At 38.2% G+C, this 17,687-nt stretch overlaps 1 protein-coding gene across 1 annotated transcript; it reads right to left on the bottom strand.

Moving 5' to 3' along the window:
* Window positions 1-6,560: 6,560 nt before the first annotated feature.
* Window positions 6,561-17,481, bottom strand: LOC117712440 (uncharacterized). The gene is made up of 4 exons (XM_034508232.2): window positions 17,330-17,481; window positions 16,634-16,689; window positions 16,010-16,079; window positions 6,561-10,733 (listed from the first exon to the last, which is right to left on the bottom strand). Exons 3-4 carry the CDS (start codon window positions 16,061-16,063, stop codon window positions 9,222-9,224), a joined length of 1,566 nt encoding a protein of 521 aa, XP_034364123.2. The 5' UTR covers window positions 16,064-16,079; window positions 16,634-16,689; window positions 17,330-17,481; the 3' UTR covers window positions 6,561-9,221.
* Between the last annotated feature and the right edge of the window lie 206 nt (window positions 17,482-17,687).

Genomic DNA, 17,687 nt, shown 5'->3' with positions numbered 1-17,687 from the left:
GAGGAGGAGTGGGATGTGGAAGGAGGGGTGGGATGTGGGAGCTGGGGTGGGTCTCATCTAAGAGATTTTTTTGAGCTAATCTCAAGACAAAATAAAGGAGAGTAAGTATCTTCTGGCTTTCAGTGGCATCTTTCAAACACAGAATGAAGCTTATCTCCAAATTTAAAGAGACAGTGCTCATATTTTAAACATTACAAAGTCTTTAAAATACCAACTCCCTGGCTTCTAGTGCCACTCTCCTCTTTAAAAATTGTTCTTTTCTCTGTCCTTGACAAAATTTAATACACCATAGTGGCATCTTAGGGCTGCTATAGTTTACTAGTTTATATGCTTTAATAGACTCTTACCTTATAGACTGTTGTTTTCCTAAGAACAGGTTTGTGATTGGCTCGATATCTGAAAAATATTGTGTTTAAAATATAGAGAAATAAATAATAAAAGTGATTCTCTCCTAAAGTAGGTAAATACCATCCCAATCTCTTGGATAAAACTTGACAATAGTTGCTATCCAGTTTCTGAAACTGAAACTGTACTCTACATACAATGAACAAAACTACAACACACCTATTGTGTTACTTGCTGGAGTGATTTACTGCTATGTGCTCTAAAGCCTCCATTAAAAACATGAATCTAAATGTATATTCAATTTCATCTACTTTTCTTCAGAAAGTGGTCCAAGACTCTGTTGTCAGACAAGATAGACCTTTCGTCTGACCTTTGCTGGGTGGCTGTATCCTTTCCATCCTAGGCACCTTGAAATTTCTATATTTGTAATTATACATTTTCCTCATATATGTTTTCCTATAATACATCTATGAAGTTCCATATTGATTATAAGAGAAAGCTCTTTATCAGTGGAGAAACAAATAAATTCAACTTCCTTATCAATCTTTTGGGGAAGCTTTCTCAAGTTTTCCTATGTTCTGGCTCTCCTTAATAGTATTTTATTACACATTTGAACAAGTACCAAATCCCCACAGTTATGTTCAAGACTGGATTTTTCTTTTTAGTCAAAGTATTGATGTTCAAAGGATCTGCAAACATTATAATTAACTTTAGATCAAAAGTCATGCATCACGAGCAGGACAATTCAATGTTATCACTTTTGGAGCTCGAAGGAACCGTTTCCATTACATCAATATTGTTCTTTAAGGGAAATGAAGTAATTGTTTGGAAATCTAGGGTGCAGTAAAATGTACTTAAGGATGGAAAGCTGATTCAACTGGAGATTATATGTACAGGTTTTTCATTTCAAGGAAGCCAATAGCCACAGATGCAGAATCCCTGGTTGGCACTAATTCGCCTTTTAAGGTCTAAGACAACAGTTCTGTCTATTGGTTTTAAAAGTTGAATCTGGGACAATGAAACCAAAACATTCCATATTAATAATCTCTCTCTCTCTCTAAGAAATCTGAATCCATTGCCTCCCTTCATTGAGGCAAATGGTTCATTTATCTTTCTCGGTTCATTTATCTTTCTTTGTAGTCTACACTAATACTCTGTTTCCAGAATTTGCTTTCTAACGTTTGTGGAGGCTAAAACAAGCACATTTTCACACACCAAAAGGATCATGTTGAAGGAGGAGATATAAATTAGGAAACAGTATGATGGTCTTTTGTAATTCAAATTGATTTCCACAGGACAATTGCTGAAGGTTATTAATATTCTAATTTTGTTGGCAGCACAGGTTTCATGCCTGTTGTTGGTGTGAATGCATAACTTTTCCAGAGGAGGTAGGTTACTCTAGATGCAAGTATCAATGACCACAGCCTGGAGAAACAGACTCAGGCTCCCCTGAGTAGTTCTACATGCAGTAGTAGTTTCATGAAGGGTTTTTTTTTTGTTTGTTTATTTTTGTTTGTTTGTTTGTTTGTTTGTTTGTTTTACAGCTATAGAACAAAAGAAATAAGCCAAGGCATTTCTTTATTTTTTAAAATTTTTTTGTTATTTTGTTTATTTATATTTCAAATGTTATCTCCCTTCCCAGTTTCCTCTTCGAAAACGCCCCATCCCACCACCCCTCCCCTACCTCTTCCACCCACACTTCCACTCTCTCACCCTACTGCCCTAGCATTCCCCTATGCTGGGATATCAAGCCTTCATAGGACTAAGGGCCTCCCCACCTTTGATGCCAGACAAGAACATCCTCTGCTATATATGCAGCTGGAGTCATGGGTACCCTCTGTGTACTCTTTCATTGGTGGTTTAGTCCCTGGGAGCTGGGGGTGGGGGGTGTCTAGTTGGTTGATATTGTTCTTCCAGTGGGGTTGCAAACCCCTTCAGCTCCTTCAGTCCTTCCCCCAACTCCTCCATTGGAGTCCCCCTGCTCAGTTTGATGATTGGCTGCAAGCCTCCCCAACTGTATCATTAATACTCTGGCCGAGTCTCTTAGGAGACATCCATATCAGACTCCTGTCAGCAAACACTTTGCTGCACTAGCACTAGTGTCTGGATTTGTTGGTTGCAGACGATGGCTCTTCAGGTGGGTCAGTCTATGGATGGCCTTTCCTTCACTCTTTGTCCCTGTGTTTCCTTAAGACAGGAGAAATTCTGGGTTAAAAATTTGAGAAGGTTGGGTGGCTCCATCCCTTTACCGGGGTCTGTGCCTAACCTCTGGATATGGTCTCTACAAGTTCTCTCTCCCTTTTGTTGAGTATTTCAGCTAATGTCATCCTTATTGGGTCCTGGGAGCCTCTTGCTTTTTTAGAGTCTGGGACTTTCTGGTGGCTACCCCCAATTCTCCATTCCCCATTGCTACTCACCTCTGTTCAATCTCCTGACCCTGTGTACATCCTCCCACACCTAATCCTGCCCCCCTTTTTTCCTCTCCCCCTCCTCTCTTTCTTCCAAGTCACACACCCACCTTCTACCTCCCATGAGTATTTTGTTCCCCCTTTTAAGTAGAACTGAGGCATCCACACTTTGGTTTTCCTCCTTCTTGACCTTCATATGGTCTCTAAGTTGTATCATTGGTATTCAGAGCTTTTATTTTCTAATATCCACTTATCAGTGAGTACATACCATGTGTGTTCTTTTGTGACTGTGTTACTTCACTCATGATGATATTTTCTAGTTCCATCCATTTGCCTGCGAATTTCATAGAGTCATTATTTTAATAACTGAGTAGTACTCCATTGTGTAAATGTACCACATTTTCTGTATCCATTCCTCTGTTGAAGGACATCTCGATTCTTTCCAGTTTCTGGCTATTATAAATAAGGCTGCTACGAACATAGTGGAGCATGTGTCCTTGTTATATGTTGGAACATCTTTTGGGTATATGCTCAGGAGTGGTATAGGTGGGTTCTCAGGTCCAATTTTCTGAGGAACTGCCAGGCTGATTTCCAGAGTTGACAAGGCACTTTCAAACACATTTGTAGGAGCATCACTAAGGAAAGATTTTGAAAAGTGAGAACATTTGTTTTGCCAGAGTTCATTTATGCTGTCCAAGGGATCCTTAGCTGTTAGCTTGGTGGAAGTTAGGCAGATATTAATGTTGAGTTTGGGCTTAGGAATGGGTGGAAATTATAGATCTTGAGTGTATCCTGTATATAATGAGAATCGAAAGCCTAATAACAGTCTTGCTTAATTTTCATAAACTCTGTAAAAATGTTAAAAGGGGAAATTTTATTTGAATGAGAATGCCTGGGGCTTTTTTGAGATCTTTCCTGGTCTTACTCATGGCCTAAAGTCGTAGATACTAGGGGAAAAAAGTAGAGTCAGATATTGCCTCAATAAAACCTTAAAATTGCATCTCTATAAAAAATTTTCATGTTTTTAATTATACCTTGAAAATCTCCTTATCTCTTCCTACTTACCCAGATTACAAATCCAAGAACATTCCCAGTAATTGATTTTTCCTTTGTTAAAGCTATGATGTTTATATGCTTTTGACTATTTAATTTATTGCTCAGATTTTACCCATTTTGCTCCTAGTTCCATTACTCCACTGCTAAAGCTGAAAATAGGTGAACCTGTTAATACTTATATAAATGAGGATGATGGAATGTAGCCATATATGCTTTCCTCTGTTCCCTCAATAAACTGTCAGTTCTTTGAAAATGAATATTACATTTTCTGTTTCTATATTTCCACAAGTACAATCGGCAACAACTCAATAAACAATTTGTTAACAATGTGACATGAAGCTTCCATAAAAATAACTATGCCCATGTCAAAGATTATATGATGCTGACTGCCTGATTAGAACCTCCATAATTGTGAAGAGATGTCTATGTTGCACATGCAATGTATGCATATGTACAAATATATGCATATTATTGCCCAGATTGTCTTGGGAAACCTTCAGTCTCTTCATTAGTCAGACAACATGGTGAGTGTGGAGTCAGAAAGATGGTAATAGCAAGAGCATTAGGGGGTTTTCTGTAAGAGTTTGTCTCCTAGTCAGAAGCTACACTCATAAAGTGTTACTAACATGCTTACTGAGCATGAGCAAGTAAGGGACAAATAGATATGCCAAACTGGATGGAGAAAATCCTATGAGGCTTCAGCCTTACACAAAGAACTTCAAGAAACTGAGGGAAGTTGGGAGTGAGGGAGATGGTCCTTCCCAAGGAAGAGTGGCTTGTCCAGTGCCAAATGATCATCCCTGAAAACACACATCCAGGTAATATTAAATGGGCTGAGCAGGCATGCAATAACAATGAGTAAAAAACGAGAGCATGGATTGGAAAGAGAGCAAGAAAGCATTTAAAAGAGGACTGAAGGAAGAAAGGGAAGGGAGAAATGCTATAATTATGTCGTAATCTCCAAAAATTTTAAAAGCTCAGACTAGGATGATACTTGATGAAAAGAAATAAAATATTTTTTAAAAGACCCCAAAGTAAAATAGCATTAACATAAAAATAAAATAATTAAGAGAGAAATAACCAATGACAACAAGGAGAATACAATATGATTTGAGAAAAGCTCTGAAATTTGCAGCGGTCATAGTTGAGTGGATACATGGGGGATAAAGAACTGACTCATCTTAAAATGCATAGCACTGGAGATCCTTGTTGTTGTCTGCACAGGCTTCTTCAGCTTACAAGTCAGTTGGAAATGCAACTCTGGAGAGGAAGAATGAAGTGACACATGTCACTGTTGTATTTACATTTTGTGCAGGGCCATGACTGGATGGAAGCATGGAGAGTACTTCTGGAATGGTTGCATGCTCTCTTTGGCTCTTCCCTGGATGGGCAGCTGGTGTTAGACGCTCTACTTACCTTTCAAAGCTGACAGAATGCAGCTCCTCTTTTAATGTTCTTATGGCCAAGGGATATATGTGCATTTCAGAAACTCAGAGATAGTTTTCATAATATATTTCTTTTGAAAATTTGGGAGCGATAGCATAGTTTGTTTCTAAATGCAGTAGAAGGGTGAGGGTGGAGCAGTGGACACAACTGACCTCCTCTCTTTGCATCAGTTAATCAAGAACTTCCCTTTCCTTATCCCTGTGTTGTACCTGATAGAGAAGCTGATGTTCCTTACACAGGAGGCAAGTCAGGAACATAGTGGACTGCAAGTATCTAGTTACTAAAAGGATCACATTGTGCCCAGCTGATAAATTGCTTTTGATGGCATGGCTTCTTTCTTCCTGAGACATCTTTAGTAATAGCAAAGTACAAGACTCTACAATTGACAAGAAGAGCTCCCTTGCCCCCTCTGCAGTAGTCAGGGTCACCCAGGGATCCGGGAATGGGCTAGGGTCTTCCATTACAAAGGACTGGGTTAGGAACAGTGATTATCAAGAAAGGCAGGGATAAGAACTGAAATAATGTCAGAAAGACCTTGGAGGACTTTAATGGACAAGTTCAGCTTTTACTGCCACATTCACCCTGGGCTTAGACACTCAGAGGTAGGGAAATGAGAGGTGGGGAGCTGAGCAGACCATGGTCCATACTAACTGATTCTGGGAGTAGGAGTAAGGCTCTTATTACTAGGGTCAAGTCTTACATCTCAAACTCTGAACTCCCAGAGTTGCTGAGTCCTAGGAATATATATTTGATGCACTGACCTCTAAGTATTTGATGCTCTGACTTTGAAAATGATGAAAGAAAAGACTCTATCTATCTATCTATCTATCTATCTATCTATCTATCTATCATTTATCTAATTTCTTTCCAGAAAGTTTTAAATTATATATTATATACATATATGTATATGTTGTATAGATATAGATATAGATTATGCAAGTACACATGTTAAATATATAATACATATACACATAACTTCCTTGGAGGAAGTAGTTTCAAACCTCTTGCCTCACCAAGCAGCCTTCTATAATAGGATGAGGACTGGAGAAGGAGCCTATTGGCCCCATGCAGTGTTAGGGTACCTGAGTTACCTGGATAGCATCTGAACAGGTATCCTATGAAGCTGGAATGCCTGTTTCTATATTGTCAGTGGAGATGGGAGAAAACTGCAGGGGAAAGGCTTCTAGAGACGTCTTAGATGGTAGAAGGGGTCCTCTCATATTTTTGACTTTCATTCCTGCATTATAGTGTATTCTTGTATGTGTACACACACATACACACACAAATATAATGTAAGAAAAAACATGTTTTAAAATGATTTATTGAACAAAAGCTGAAGAAATAAAAGTGAATACATTTAGAAAGTGAGAGATTGAAAGTAGCATGATTTCTAGAATGATGTCACCATTCAGAAATGGCAGTAAGTTCTTGATCAATATTGGCAATTATTAGGGTGAGCAGTTAAATATAGAAAAAATTTTAGGACATAAAAATGATCAAATTAGTTCATTGTACCATGACCATAACCATAAGCATTTCAGATTTACTATTTTCTATTTCTTCTATTTCCAGTTCTTATCCATTCTATTCTGTGTAGCCTCAAGAGGCCCTCCAACTTCCTGGGTGCTAATTTTGTTAGAGTATATCATACTTTCTCAAGTTATATATTTAGAATATTGCGTGTCACCTCCACTTCACTATTTCAATGGCCTTGCCCATTATGATTGCTGTCTTAAATACCTTTATCCGTATAGCACTAATAACTACAAAACCTTAAGTAAAACTCACAAACACATGCTATGGCAATTTTCTTTTGAAATATTCTATTTCTGCTAGCTTAATCTTAATAGCTTTTAAAAAAATTTTAGGTTTTTTTTTTTATTTTAATCTTAGTGATTGAAACTAGAGTATCATGGCTGCGAGGGAAGTGCTCTGCTGCTGAGCCGCATCCATAGTTCCACCTAAGGCATTTCACTTTATGGATTCATAATGAACATATCTTCATTGTATTGTACCTTGATTCTTCAAAATCCATAATGAATATATCTTCATTGTACCTTGATTCTTCAAAATTTTCTAGGTTGTACTTTTTTTTCTGCACAGGTTTTCTTCATGAATAATGATATATCATTAGTTTTCACATTAACTTTGGCCTATTTCTTATCAAAGTTGTCTAGAATAACCAGTTATAATTTCTTGACTGTGATTTGCTCATGCTTGTGTTTGAGCTTATGTATACAAGACTATTTCTCTGCCTGAAGTACCTCAGAAGACCCAGAGTCCAGAACTTATATTTAGTAGCTCGTTAGGTAACACCCATCTGTACATTCACTGGAAATCTTGTTGAAAATTGTAGGGCATGTGTGTGTGTGTGTTTGTTTGTGTGTGTGAGTGTGTGAGTGTGTGAGTGTGTGAGTGTGTGTGTGTGTGTTTGTGCATATATGTATGTGTGCTCACATTTTGGAGGTGTTTGAATGTGTACATGTGTTTCTAGACATTAAACATTAAAGTTGACATTAGATATCATCTTGATTGATTGCTCTATACCATATATATTGAGGTGGGGGCTCTCAACTGAGCTCAATTTCGCCAGCCAGCATGATACAGGGATCCTCTGTCTTTGCCTCCTTGGTGTTGGGATTATTGGTCGCCCATCACACCTGCCTAGTTTGTATTTGAGTGCTGAAGATCTGAATTTTAGTTCTGATGTTTGTGAGACAAATGTTTTCCTTAGTCTTCAATGTAGAGTTTCTGAAATGTAGGTAGAGCTCAGTGATCACTACATTTACATTTACTACTACAGTGATTATGATTCAACAATCTTTTCAACCATCTCTGAGATCATTGTTCTTAAATCCTGAAAGCTGGGTTAAGTATTAAAATCTATGTATTCTAGTCTTGGCTTTGCTACCACATATTCTGCAATCACACACACACACACACACACACACAAACACACACACTTTTCCTCTACATCTTTGTATATAAACTCAGAATAATGGATCTTTATCAAATGCAAACTAGAAGTGATTCAAGGTGTTCAAGGACACAGAACATACTGAATTTCTTTATCTATTTCCTTTGCATGAGATAATTTACACTCACTGAGATGTTTGAGAAAATTGTTTGTGTTGATTTTACCATGATGCAGGAATAATGCCACTTACAAATTTTTTTCTGTAGTTGTAGTAGCGGTGGTGTCCTGTGCTGTGAGTAGCAGAGGTAGCTTAAGCTGAGGCTGTGTTCTTGGTGATTATAGTTTCAGACTGTTCCATTGGAGCCGTGGTTTTAGCAGCTGCAATCATTCCTGTAATGGAGTGGTTGTGGTGGTATGAAGGGCACACTATCTCTGACAGTAATTGTGACATCTGAAACTGAAGACTTAGAGATTGCAGGGGCATTGGTGGCTGCTTTGTGGATTGTGGTTATTGATGAAGTAACCACAGATGTTGTGGCCAGTGGTTACACAGATGTGATGGTAGCTATAGTCCTAGTGCCTATTTCTAAGGTTATAGAGTCAGCTGGAGAAGTTAGGACATCAGTGGTATCTCTACAGAAATTTTATTTTCCACTTGTTCACTGGGAAGTCTTCTGACATGGAGTTGTAGCTCTCGAAGCCTGGGTGGAATTTTTACCCAAATTTCCATGTTCATCGGTGGAGAAGGGAGCCAGAGAGGTGGAAGTGGAAGTACCCACAAGGGTTGTATTGGCAGCAGCATTTGCATTTCTGGGGAAAGTTATAGCCACACTGGTATTTGTATCTGTTTCAGAGATTGGGACGATAGCTCTGGAAGTGTTGTGGTTATGGATCCAGCAGCTGTGGTGGTAACTGTAGATGTGGAGTTTGTCTTTGAGATCGTGGAATCGTTCATAACAGCACTGGGTGGCATCATAGCTACAGGAGTTGTACCAGTTGTAGACTTAGTGGTTTCCACAAGCACCTGGGTTGTAGTTTCATTGATTGTGTTATTTTGCTGTTTGAGTGACAGTTGTAGTCACCAAGGTGGCAGTCACATTTTTTATAGTTGTGACTGTGATAGGTGCACTTCTAGTAGAATGTGGGGATGTGGTGCCTTGTGATGCATTCCTGGCAGAACCAACAGAAACAGAGGCAGAAGTTGTGGGTATTTTTGTAGTGGCCATGATGGTTGATGACAGTGTGCTACCATTGGTGGTGGCCTTACTCCCTATAGTAGTGAAATTTGTTTTTGTTTTGTCTCCAGTAAGCACAGAAGTGGTGTTTGTAGCAGTGACAGGAGGTGTGGTTGTTAGGCTTGTTGAAGTTGTAGAGTCAGCTTGAGTGGTAGAAACATCTATGGCTAGGGTGGTGGTCATATCTTTGGTGTTTGCTTCAGTTTCTGAACCCTCTGACGTAGAACCAGATATAGTGGTGGAAGCAGAGGCCGAATGAGTTGTGGACCTGGCCACTGTGTCCATGGAAGTTGTAGGACTAGGGGAAGTACCTGAGTGTGTGGATTCTTCTGAGGGCTTTGTGGATGTAGCCTCTGTTGCTGAGTTTGTGGTTGATGGTACTACAGTGGTAGTGCCAATCACCAAGGCTGTGGTTGAACTCTTAGTGGAAGAGGCTCTTGCACTGGCAGTAGAAATTGTTGGATTAGGTGAAGACAACAATTTCTGAGCAGGTGTTGGTTGGCTCCCCATAGATACATTGAACATTTTCTCTGCTAAGGCAAACAGTCTCTTTGTTTCTTCAAAGTTTTCACGTGTGTTCTCTTCATTGAGTTTAGGGTGTCTGGTCTTGGATTTACCTAACCTGCTATTTATTAGATACAAGGTTTGCTTTTCCAGAAGTGAGAGTTTGGATTTAATTTTCCTAAGCTCTTTTTTTACAGCCCTTGAAGCGGCTCTCTGCTTTTTTCTTTGCTGTCGTCTTTCCTTTCTAGACTTAGGGGGCTGTTGTGTTAGGGATGAGGCTTGCCTTCTCTTAGATGATGCTACAGATTTGAGATTTTTTTTAATAACCTTTTTAGAACGTGCCAAATTTTCCTTTAGCTTTTGTGTTTTCTTTTGTAGCTTTTCTTTTGGTTGCTTTCTGCATCGCTTTGACTGGGTCCTTTTCAAGGATTCTGAAGATCGCTTTGTAGGTTTAGATATTTGAGTAGCTGATCTAACCATAGGTTGGTTTACCTGTCTGTTAACTGGTCTGGACCGGTTAGATCTTTTCTTTCTACCTAATTTCCTAAATTTTCCAGATAACTTTTCAACTCCTTCTTTAATCTTTGAGACAACTTTAGGAAATAAAGTCTTTATATTCTGAGTATTGAAGGGTAATGAGGAAGCCCTTCGGGAGAGTCTGTGGGTGGGTGAGGCAGAGTCATGAGGCAAGGATGAATGTTGTTTGTCAAGCTGTGTAGATGATAATTGGCTTTGTGATGTCTTGGAAGTTGACGTTTGGATGGGTTGACTGTTGACTGCTTTTTCTACTGTCTGCTGCCATGATTTCTGACTCTCACTGAACTACAAAGAGAAGATATTATCAAGTGAGATAATGAATAAATTTTGTATTTTCATTCTCCTTTCAGGAATTGAACTACTCTTTCATTTAGGAGGAAGTGGCCTCCTAAATGGCCTTTTTAAAAACTATAGAATCGCCTTAAACATCATGTTACATATAGAGTAATGATAGTATAGGGGTTGCCAGTCTTTATGTGCACTTCTTATAAGTTCAATTAGCAGCTACCAGTAGCTCAGAAAATTTTTATGAAAACTTTCAAGCTCGACACATTCAAGTGACTCTTAGAAATGAATGAACTGTTAAAATAATGGCCTCAGTTTGACAGCACCACACATATCCTTCCCCATGTTGACACAATACTGAACAGAGATTTCTCTGGGATACTAGTTTTTATATATTAAAAAGAACTGGACGTGGTCACCTACTTCCTCACTTTTCCTTGACACTTCTCATGAAGCTTGCTCCAGCCTCACCTTATAGAGAACATGGGGAGAAATGGCATTACTAGACACCTTCAGTTAGGTAGAAACAGAAGCAAGGTAGAACTCGTAGCAGCTAGCACTGTGAGGAGCAGGTGAAACACTGAAAAAATGTGTATTGTTGACATGGACAAAATAATGTCAAGGACCTTGATACTCCTTACGCATGGACTTAGCAAAACCTGGTCCTTTACATTCTAGCCTGTACAGAGAGGTTCCTGCCTTTATAAATTTAACAGAAAGAAAGAAATCTGTTTAACCGAGGAAGTTAAAAATGGATAAAAGCTCTTTATACCTCTGCCCTAATTATACAGATGTCTGTATCCACACACTAGAAAGGAGCCTGAACACTCCTGCTTGGGAAGCAGTTAGGCTGACTCTAAATCTCCACTTCTCATTCTTCTCCTTCAAATCACCCTCCTTAATCTCACCTCCAGCTCTACAGCAGACCACCTGCTGCTTCCTCTCTGCCCCTGCCTCAGCTGCTCACACAGATCTTACTTTTCCAACTTCCTTCCCCTACTCATTGCTTTATCCCAGCTTCCAAATGCAGCAGGCATTCCCTGCAGCCTCACTCTAGACAGGGAAAGAAGTAGTCAAATGGCAGGTCTTTACCTCTTCTTTCTCTCCTCTAAATTCAATCCCCCAATCTTATCCCCAGCTCTGTAGAAAATCATCTGCTGTGGCCTCCCCTTCCTCAATGCCTTCCTTTCTAGTGGATCACACAGATCTCCTCCAACCTTCCTCCTCACTCATCCTGTTAGTTATTCCAGACCCCAACTCCAGCAGATATTTTCTGGGAACATTCAAGCTAAATGTGTCAGAGAAGCAGGTAGGTCAGTGAAGTCTATAAGCTGTGTAATAAAAGGGGCTGCTGGAGGTATCTCTATTCCTGACCTCAGATTGTACTATAGAGCTATAGTAATAAAAAAAAAAAAAACCAAAAAACATGGCATTGGCACAAAAACAGATATGTTGACCAACAGAATCAAATAAAAAACCCAGACATAAATCCACAAACTATTCTCACTTGATTTTTTGGTAAAGTCAGAAATACACACTGGAAAAAAGATATCATCTTTAACAAATGGTGGTGGTTAAATTGGATGTTGTACGTACAAGACTATAAATAGATCCATACTTACCACCCTTTATAAAGTTCAACTCTAAATAGATTAAAGGCATCAACACAAAACCAGATAAACTGAACCTGATAGAAAATAAAGTGAGGAATAGCCTTGAATGTGTTTGCACATGAAAATACTTTCTGAACACAGTGTAGTTAGCACTGGTGTGAAGGTCAACAATTAGTAAATGGGACCTCATGAATCTGAAAAGCTATTATAGAGCAAAGGACAGTATCATTAGGACAAAGCATCAATCTACAGAAAGGGAAAAGATTTTCTGCCAACTACACATCATATAGAGGTTAATATTCAAAATGTATTAAGAACTAAAAAAACCAAAAATTAAAAAACTAGGCAACTCAAGAAAACTCAATTAAAAATGGGGCACAGATTTAAACATAAAATTCTCAAAAGAGGAAACTCAAATGGCTGAGAACCACTCAAAGAAATGTTCAGCCTCCTTAGCCTTCAGAGAAATGCAAATCAAACTACTTTGAGCTTTCAACTTATCATAAGAGTATCTAAGATCAATAAAATAAATGATATCTCATGCTTATGAGGATGTGCAATAAAGGGACCACTCTTCCATTGCTGGTGGGACTGCATACTTGCAAAACAACTGTAGAAATCAATGTTCCCCAGGGGTTCCTCAGCAGTGAGTTCCTTAGGAAGATAGGAATTGATCTACTTCAGCATCAAGCTATACCACTATTGGGAATACAACTAAAGGATGCTTCATCCTCCCCCTGACACCATGTTTTTTGCCACTCTATTCATAATAGCCAGAATTTGAAAACAACCTAGATGTCCCTCAACAGAAGAACCTGTAAAGAACCTGTATCATATTTATTTACACATTGGGATATTACTTTATTACTTAGCTGTTAAAAAATGAAATCATAAAATTTGAAAGTAAATGAATGGAACTAGACAAAATCATCCAGAGTGAGGTATCCCAGCTCCAGGAAGACAGATATGGTATGAGGCAACCCTGGCTGTTGCCAAGGTTGTCGGTTGTTGTCTGCAAACTGTGGTAAAACCTCACCTACACAGCACATTGAACACGGGGATGCTGAGCTGCTGCCTACATGAAGCCTTCACTGCTATGTTCTCTCATCTTTTTTACAGAGAGGTACTCTGCATGCTAGCAAAAATGGAAACATAAATACCAACCCAGAGACAAACCTTTTGATTTATAATAGTGCCCTGCCTGCAAGATAGGTGAAAGAGATGGTTGCATGAAGCTTGTGAGAATAACTAACCAATAATTACTTTGAGTTAAGACTCACTCCATGAGGTGGAGCCCCCATCCAAGGCTGCTTAGGTGACCAAGAACCTAAGACTGGGTGGCCTAGATACCCAGGGAAAACAAAAACAACACTGTTCTTCTAAAGAACACAGCAACAAACAACTTCCAACGTCTAATGCTCTATTCATGGATCAGTGCCTTGCTCAGCCATCATCAGAGAGGCTTCCTCATGCAGCAGATGGGAACAAATACATTCAGACATACAGAGAGTCAGAGACCTTGAAACATCCAGCCTTAAATAAGGTATCTCTGTGACATCTTAAGATATCTCCTCAGGTCTCAGGGAATCCTGCAGAAGAGGAGGTGAAAACAGTGTAAGAGACAGAGAAGATGAAGAACACCAAGGGAACCAGGCCTTCTAGACGGATTAGGATTGACGTACATGAATTCACAGAGACTGAGGCAGTATGCACAGAACCTGCAAGGATCTGCATCAGGTTGGCTCCGAGAGTTCAAAGGAGAAGTAGACACATGCCCTTATCCCTAACCCATAGTCTATCTCTGGTTGAAAACTACTTGCAAATGAAAATTTAATTTTCTCTAGGGAATCCTTATTGGGGAAGCAAACTGCTCTCAGGAGTAGATTGAATGTCTGGGAGTAAATGGCCAATGATGAAGAACTCAAGGCCATTTTTTTGCAGTTCCCTGTCTCATAATGTCAAGGCTTTTCTTTTTTAAATACTTCAAATCTCATTTTAATTTAATTTTGTTTCATTTCTGCACATATTTTTTGTGTTTTCATATTACAGGTCCTTTGCATGTATATATTATGGCTTCCAGTTTAGCAGTTTTTTTTTTTTTAATGAGCTATCTGAGTGTGTGAACGAGTGAGTTTCTGCATCTATATTTGTTTCTTGTGCTTCTTTTCCTAGGTCCTTTTCCATATGTTTGTTTTGTACTATTCTAATGTGTTATTATCCTCTAGATGTCTGTTTTCTAACAAGAGCTAGAGAGGGATTGAGTTAAGATAAGAGCCGAGGTGGGGAGGAACTGAAGAACAAGAAGGAAGGGAACCCTTAATCAAGATATAGTGTGTGAGGAAAATTATTTTCAATAAAAGGAAAAAACACCAGGATCCAAACACTCAAGTTGTAATTTTAGTAGCATCTTTCTCTTGGGGGAGTGGGTGGGCTATTGACCTGCTGTAGAAAGACTTTGGTAATAAATTGTAGTTGAATAAAATTGACAACATGATAAGACCAACTATAATTCTAAAAACATTTTCAAAGGGAAACATAAGGAACAAATGAATATTTTGCAATGAAACCAAGAGAACAGAAAGACTTCTTCTAACCCAATGAAAGAACAACAGGTAAGCAGAAAGGTATAAAAGTGAAAGCATGGTTTCAGTCAGCACATCAAGATCAAAATTTACTCTTACAAGTCATGTTTCAGATGAGTTCAAAGTGTGAGCTTATAATTATCGTAGACACTAATCATCATGGTTTCTCCTTTTGTCTAGGGCCAATTGTAGATGTTGGTTGAAGGAGCTATCTGGCTTGTCTTAAATCACGTTTGTCTTAAATGGGAAAATACTTTGTAGCTTTTGATCATAAGGATACAAATAACAGAAACAGGTGGTGCACTTCAGAAAAAAAACTTTCTTCACCTGGAGGTGCTGGATGGGCATGAGCACTAAGGAGCAGGGTCTGACCACTGAGGAGGGGGGTGTGGAAATTAGAAGCCTTGGCACTTTCTTCATAAAAAAAATTAGTTCCATATCTTCTATGCTTATTCAGAGTATTTTTCTTATCCCTCATTCTCCTCATACAATAGTCTGCCTTTCTATCCCTCTAACTTCTTCATTTTCTTTCTACCTCTCCCTTTATTTGACTCCCTCTTTCCAAATTCCAATTGATTATTTATTGATTCAGGCATTTTGTGACAGGGTCACACTTGATGCCTAGGCTGTCCTCGAACTCGCATTTCTCCTGCTGCCTAAGATTCATCTGCTGTGGGTGAATGCTACCACATGATTTCAAATAGGCTTATGCCGGGCAGTGGTGGCGCACACCTTTAATCCCAGCACTTGGGAGGCAGAGGCAGGCGGATTTCTGAGTTTGAGGCCAGCCTGGTCTACAGAGTGAGTTCCAGGACAGCCAGAACTACACAGAGAAACCCTGTCTCAAAAGTAACAAAAAAACAAAACAAAACAACAACAAAAAAAGAAAAAAACAAAAATCAAATAGGCTTATTCCCATGAATGTTGGAAGAATGATCTGTTCTTGTTCCTTTTTATCTTGTGTTAGTCTATCCTGGCTTCAAAGGACAATGTCATCATCTTACCTTTAACCCTATCCTAATTTTACATATCCTTTATTTTTAGGCAGTTCTTACAGTTTTTTAAGAGTCTGGGAGCTTACCTGGAAGCAAACTGCAAAGGCCAAAACGAGTCCTTGTAGGATCAAAGTCTTCATCCTGTCCTTTTAACACCTTAGTGAAGAAAATCAGAAAAAGTATTTGTTAAGTTTTTGACATGCTATGATGAATTTAACCCAACTTTCCCCTTCCCCATGACTAAAAAAAAAGTACAGTTTAAGAACAAAGTATTTTTTTCTTTTTGAGTTCAATTATAAATGCAGTTATAAAATTTAAAAACACATATGTTCGTTTTATTGAAATGATTTTATCACACAATATATTTCATTCTTTTTTCCCTCCCTCAGGTCTTCTCAGAACTCCACTTCTGTATCTACACAAACTTTTCTTTTCTCTCTTAAAAAAAAAAAAGAAAACTACCAACAAAAAAACAAAATCAAATGAGAAGAAACAAGAAATACACATTAAACCTTCCAACAGAAACACACACACACACACACACACACACACACACACACAGTGGAGGCAGGAAGAATAATAAGAGAGTATTGAAGGGAAGGAATATAATCAAAGTACATCATATCATATACACATATATACGTGTGAAAATGTCTTATAAAACATAATTTTGAGCAATTAATATATGTAACAAAGTAGAACATACAAACCTGATTGTTCTAGTTTCTGAGTTAAAAGTTTTTATTGTTTCCCATTGATGTTTATCCTATAGACAAAAAAAAAATTAAAAATCTATAAGTGACTTTAAAGGTATTTTAAACCCTTACCTGTTAATATTCATTTATACCTTACTATGTATATGTGCATGTTTGTGTGAGTATACACATGTGTGTGTATGTGTATTCATTAATGATATTTTCTTTCTCTAAATCTTTTAGACTTTCTATCATAATTACTTCAGTAAGGCTTTGCATACATATTGGAACAGACCCAATCAAGTGAGATAATTATGTCTGATGTCAAAGACAATTTTCAAAGGATAAAATTTTCTCTACTCTTTAGCATCAGTGACTCTATTATTTGTTCTAGCTTCATACATTTTTTAAATTTTGAGTTTCTTCCATAAATTTTCTTTTTCTTCTTCAATGGAGTTCTGGGGACTGTTTTCTATGTCAGTGCCCAATAGTGAACTCATGAGCATAGTTTTAAATAGCTTCTAGAAGATCATGATTAGTCTGTCAACACTCTGTGGACATTTGTATAATTTCCCCATTAGTTAAGACTGTCTAGAATTGAACTCATTAATGCCTCCAGCTTAATCTTGTTTATAAAACAGATATTAGCTAAGGAAACCATGTTCTGTATTGAAGGTATCTTAGAAGAACTAGACCTGTTCATACGGTTACCTTGGTGCAGTGCCTCCTTGGTTTACTTCGAGTTCATCCAGTTACAACAATTAGATGTCTGCAGATGAAAAACTGATGGAGTCTTGTCTCTAATAAAGCAAGCTTGCTATCTCTATGTCCCTCCTACTTTCTGTCTATTGGTTGGGGTATGGAGTAGAGTATAAGAAAAAAATAATGTGTGTGTGTGTGTGTGTGTGTGTAGATTAATCAGTTTAGTCTTGAACCATTTGCTGTTTTATTTTTCTTTCAGAAACACTACAAACTCTTATCTATATTTTTGTTGGAAATAGTAAGAATAAACATGATCGTTAATAAACATCATAAATTAGCACAAAAGCCTTTATGTTCATTGTTTAGT

Source organism: Arvicanthis niloticus, chromosome 7, assembly GCF_011762505.2.
Source record: "Arvicanthis niloticus isolate mArvNil1 chromosome 7, mArvNil1.pat.X, whole genome shotgun sequence".
NCBI lineage: Eukaryota > Metazoa > Chordata > Mammalia > Rodentia > Muridae > Arvicanthis > Arvicanthis niloticus.
The sequence above is the reverse complement of the archived record's forward strand: the minus strand, read 5'-3'. Positions and strand labels throughout refer to the sequence as shown.

Bases quoted from the DNA above. Each gene is read 5' to 3' on its own strand.
- LOC117712440 (XM_034508232.2), bottom strand. From the start codon at position 16,063: ATGAAGACTTTGATCCTACAAGGACTCGTTTTGGCCTTTGCAGTTTGC. The intron at 10,734-16,009 runs GTAAGCTCCCAG...TTCTCTTTGTAG, and splicing joins CCTTTGCAGTTTGCTTCCAG to TTCAGTGAGAGTCAGAAATC.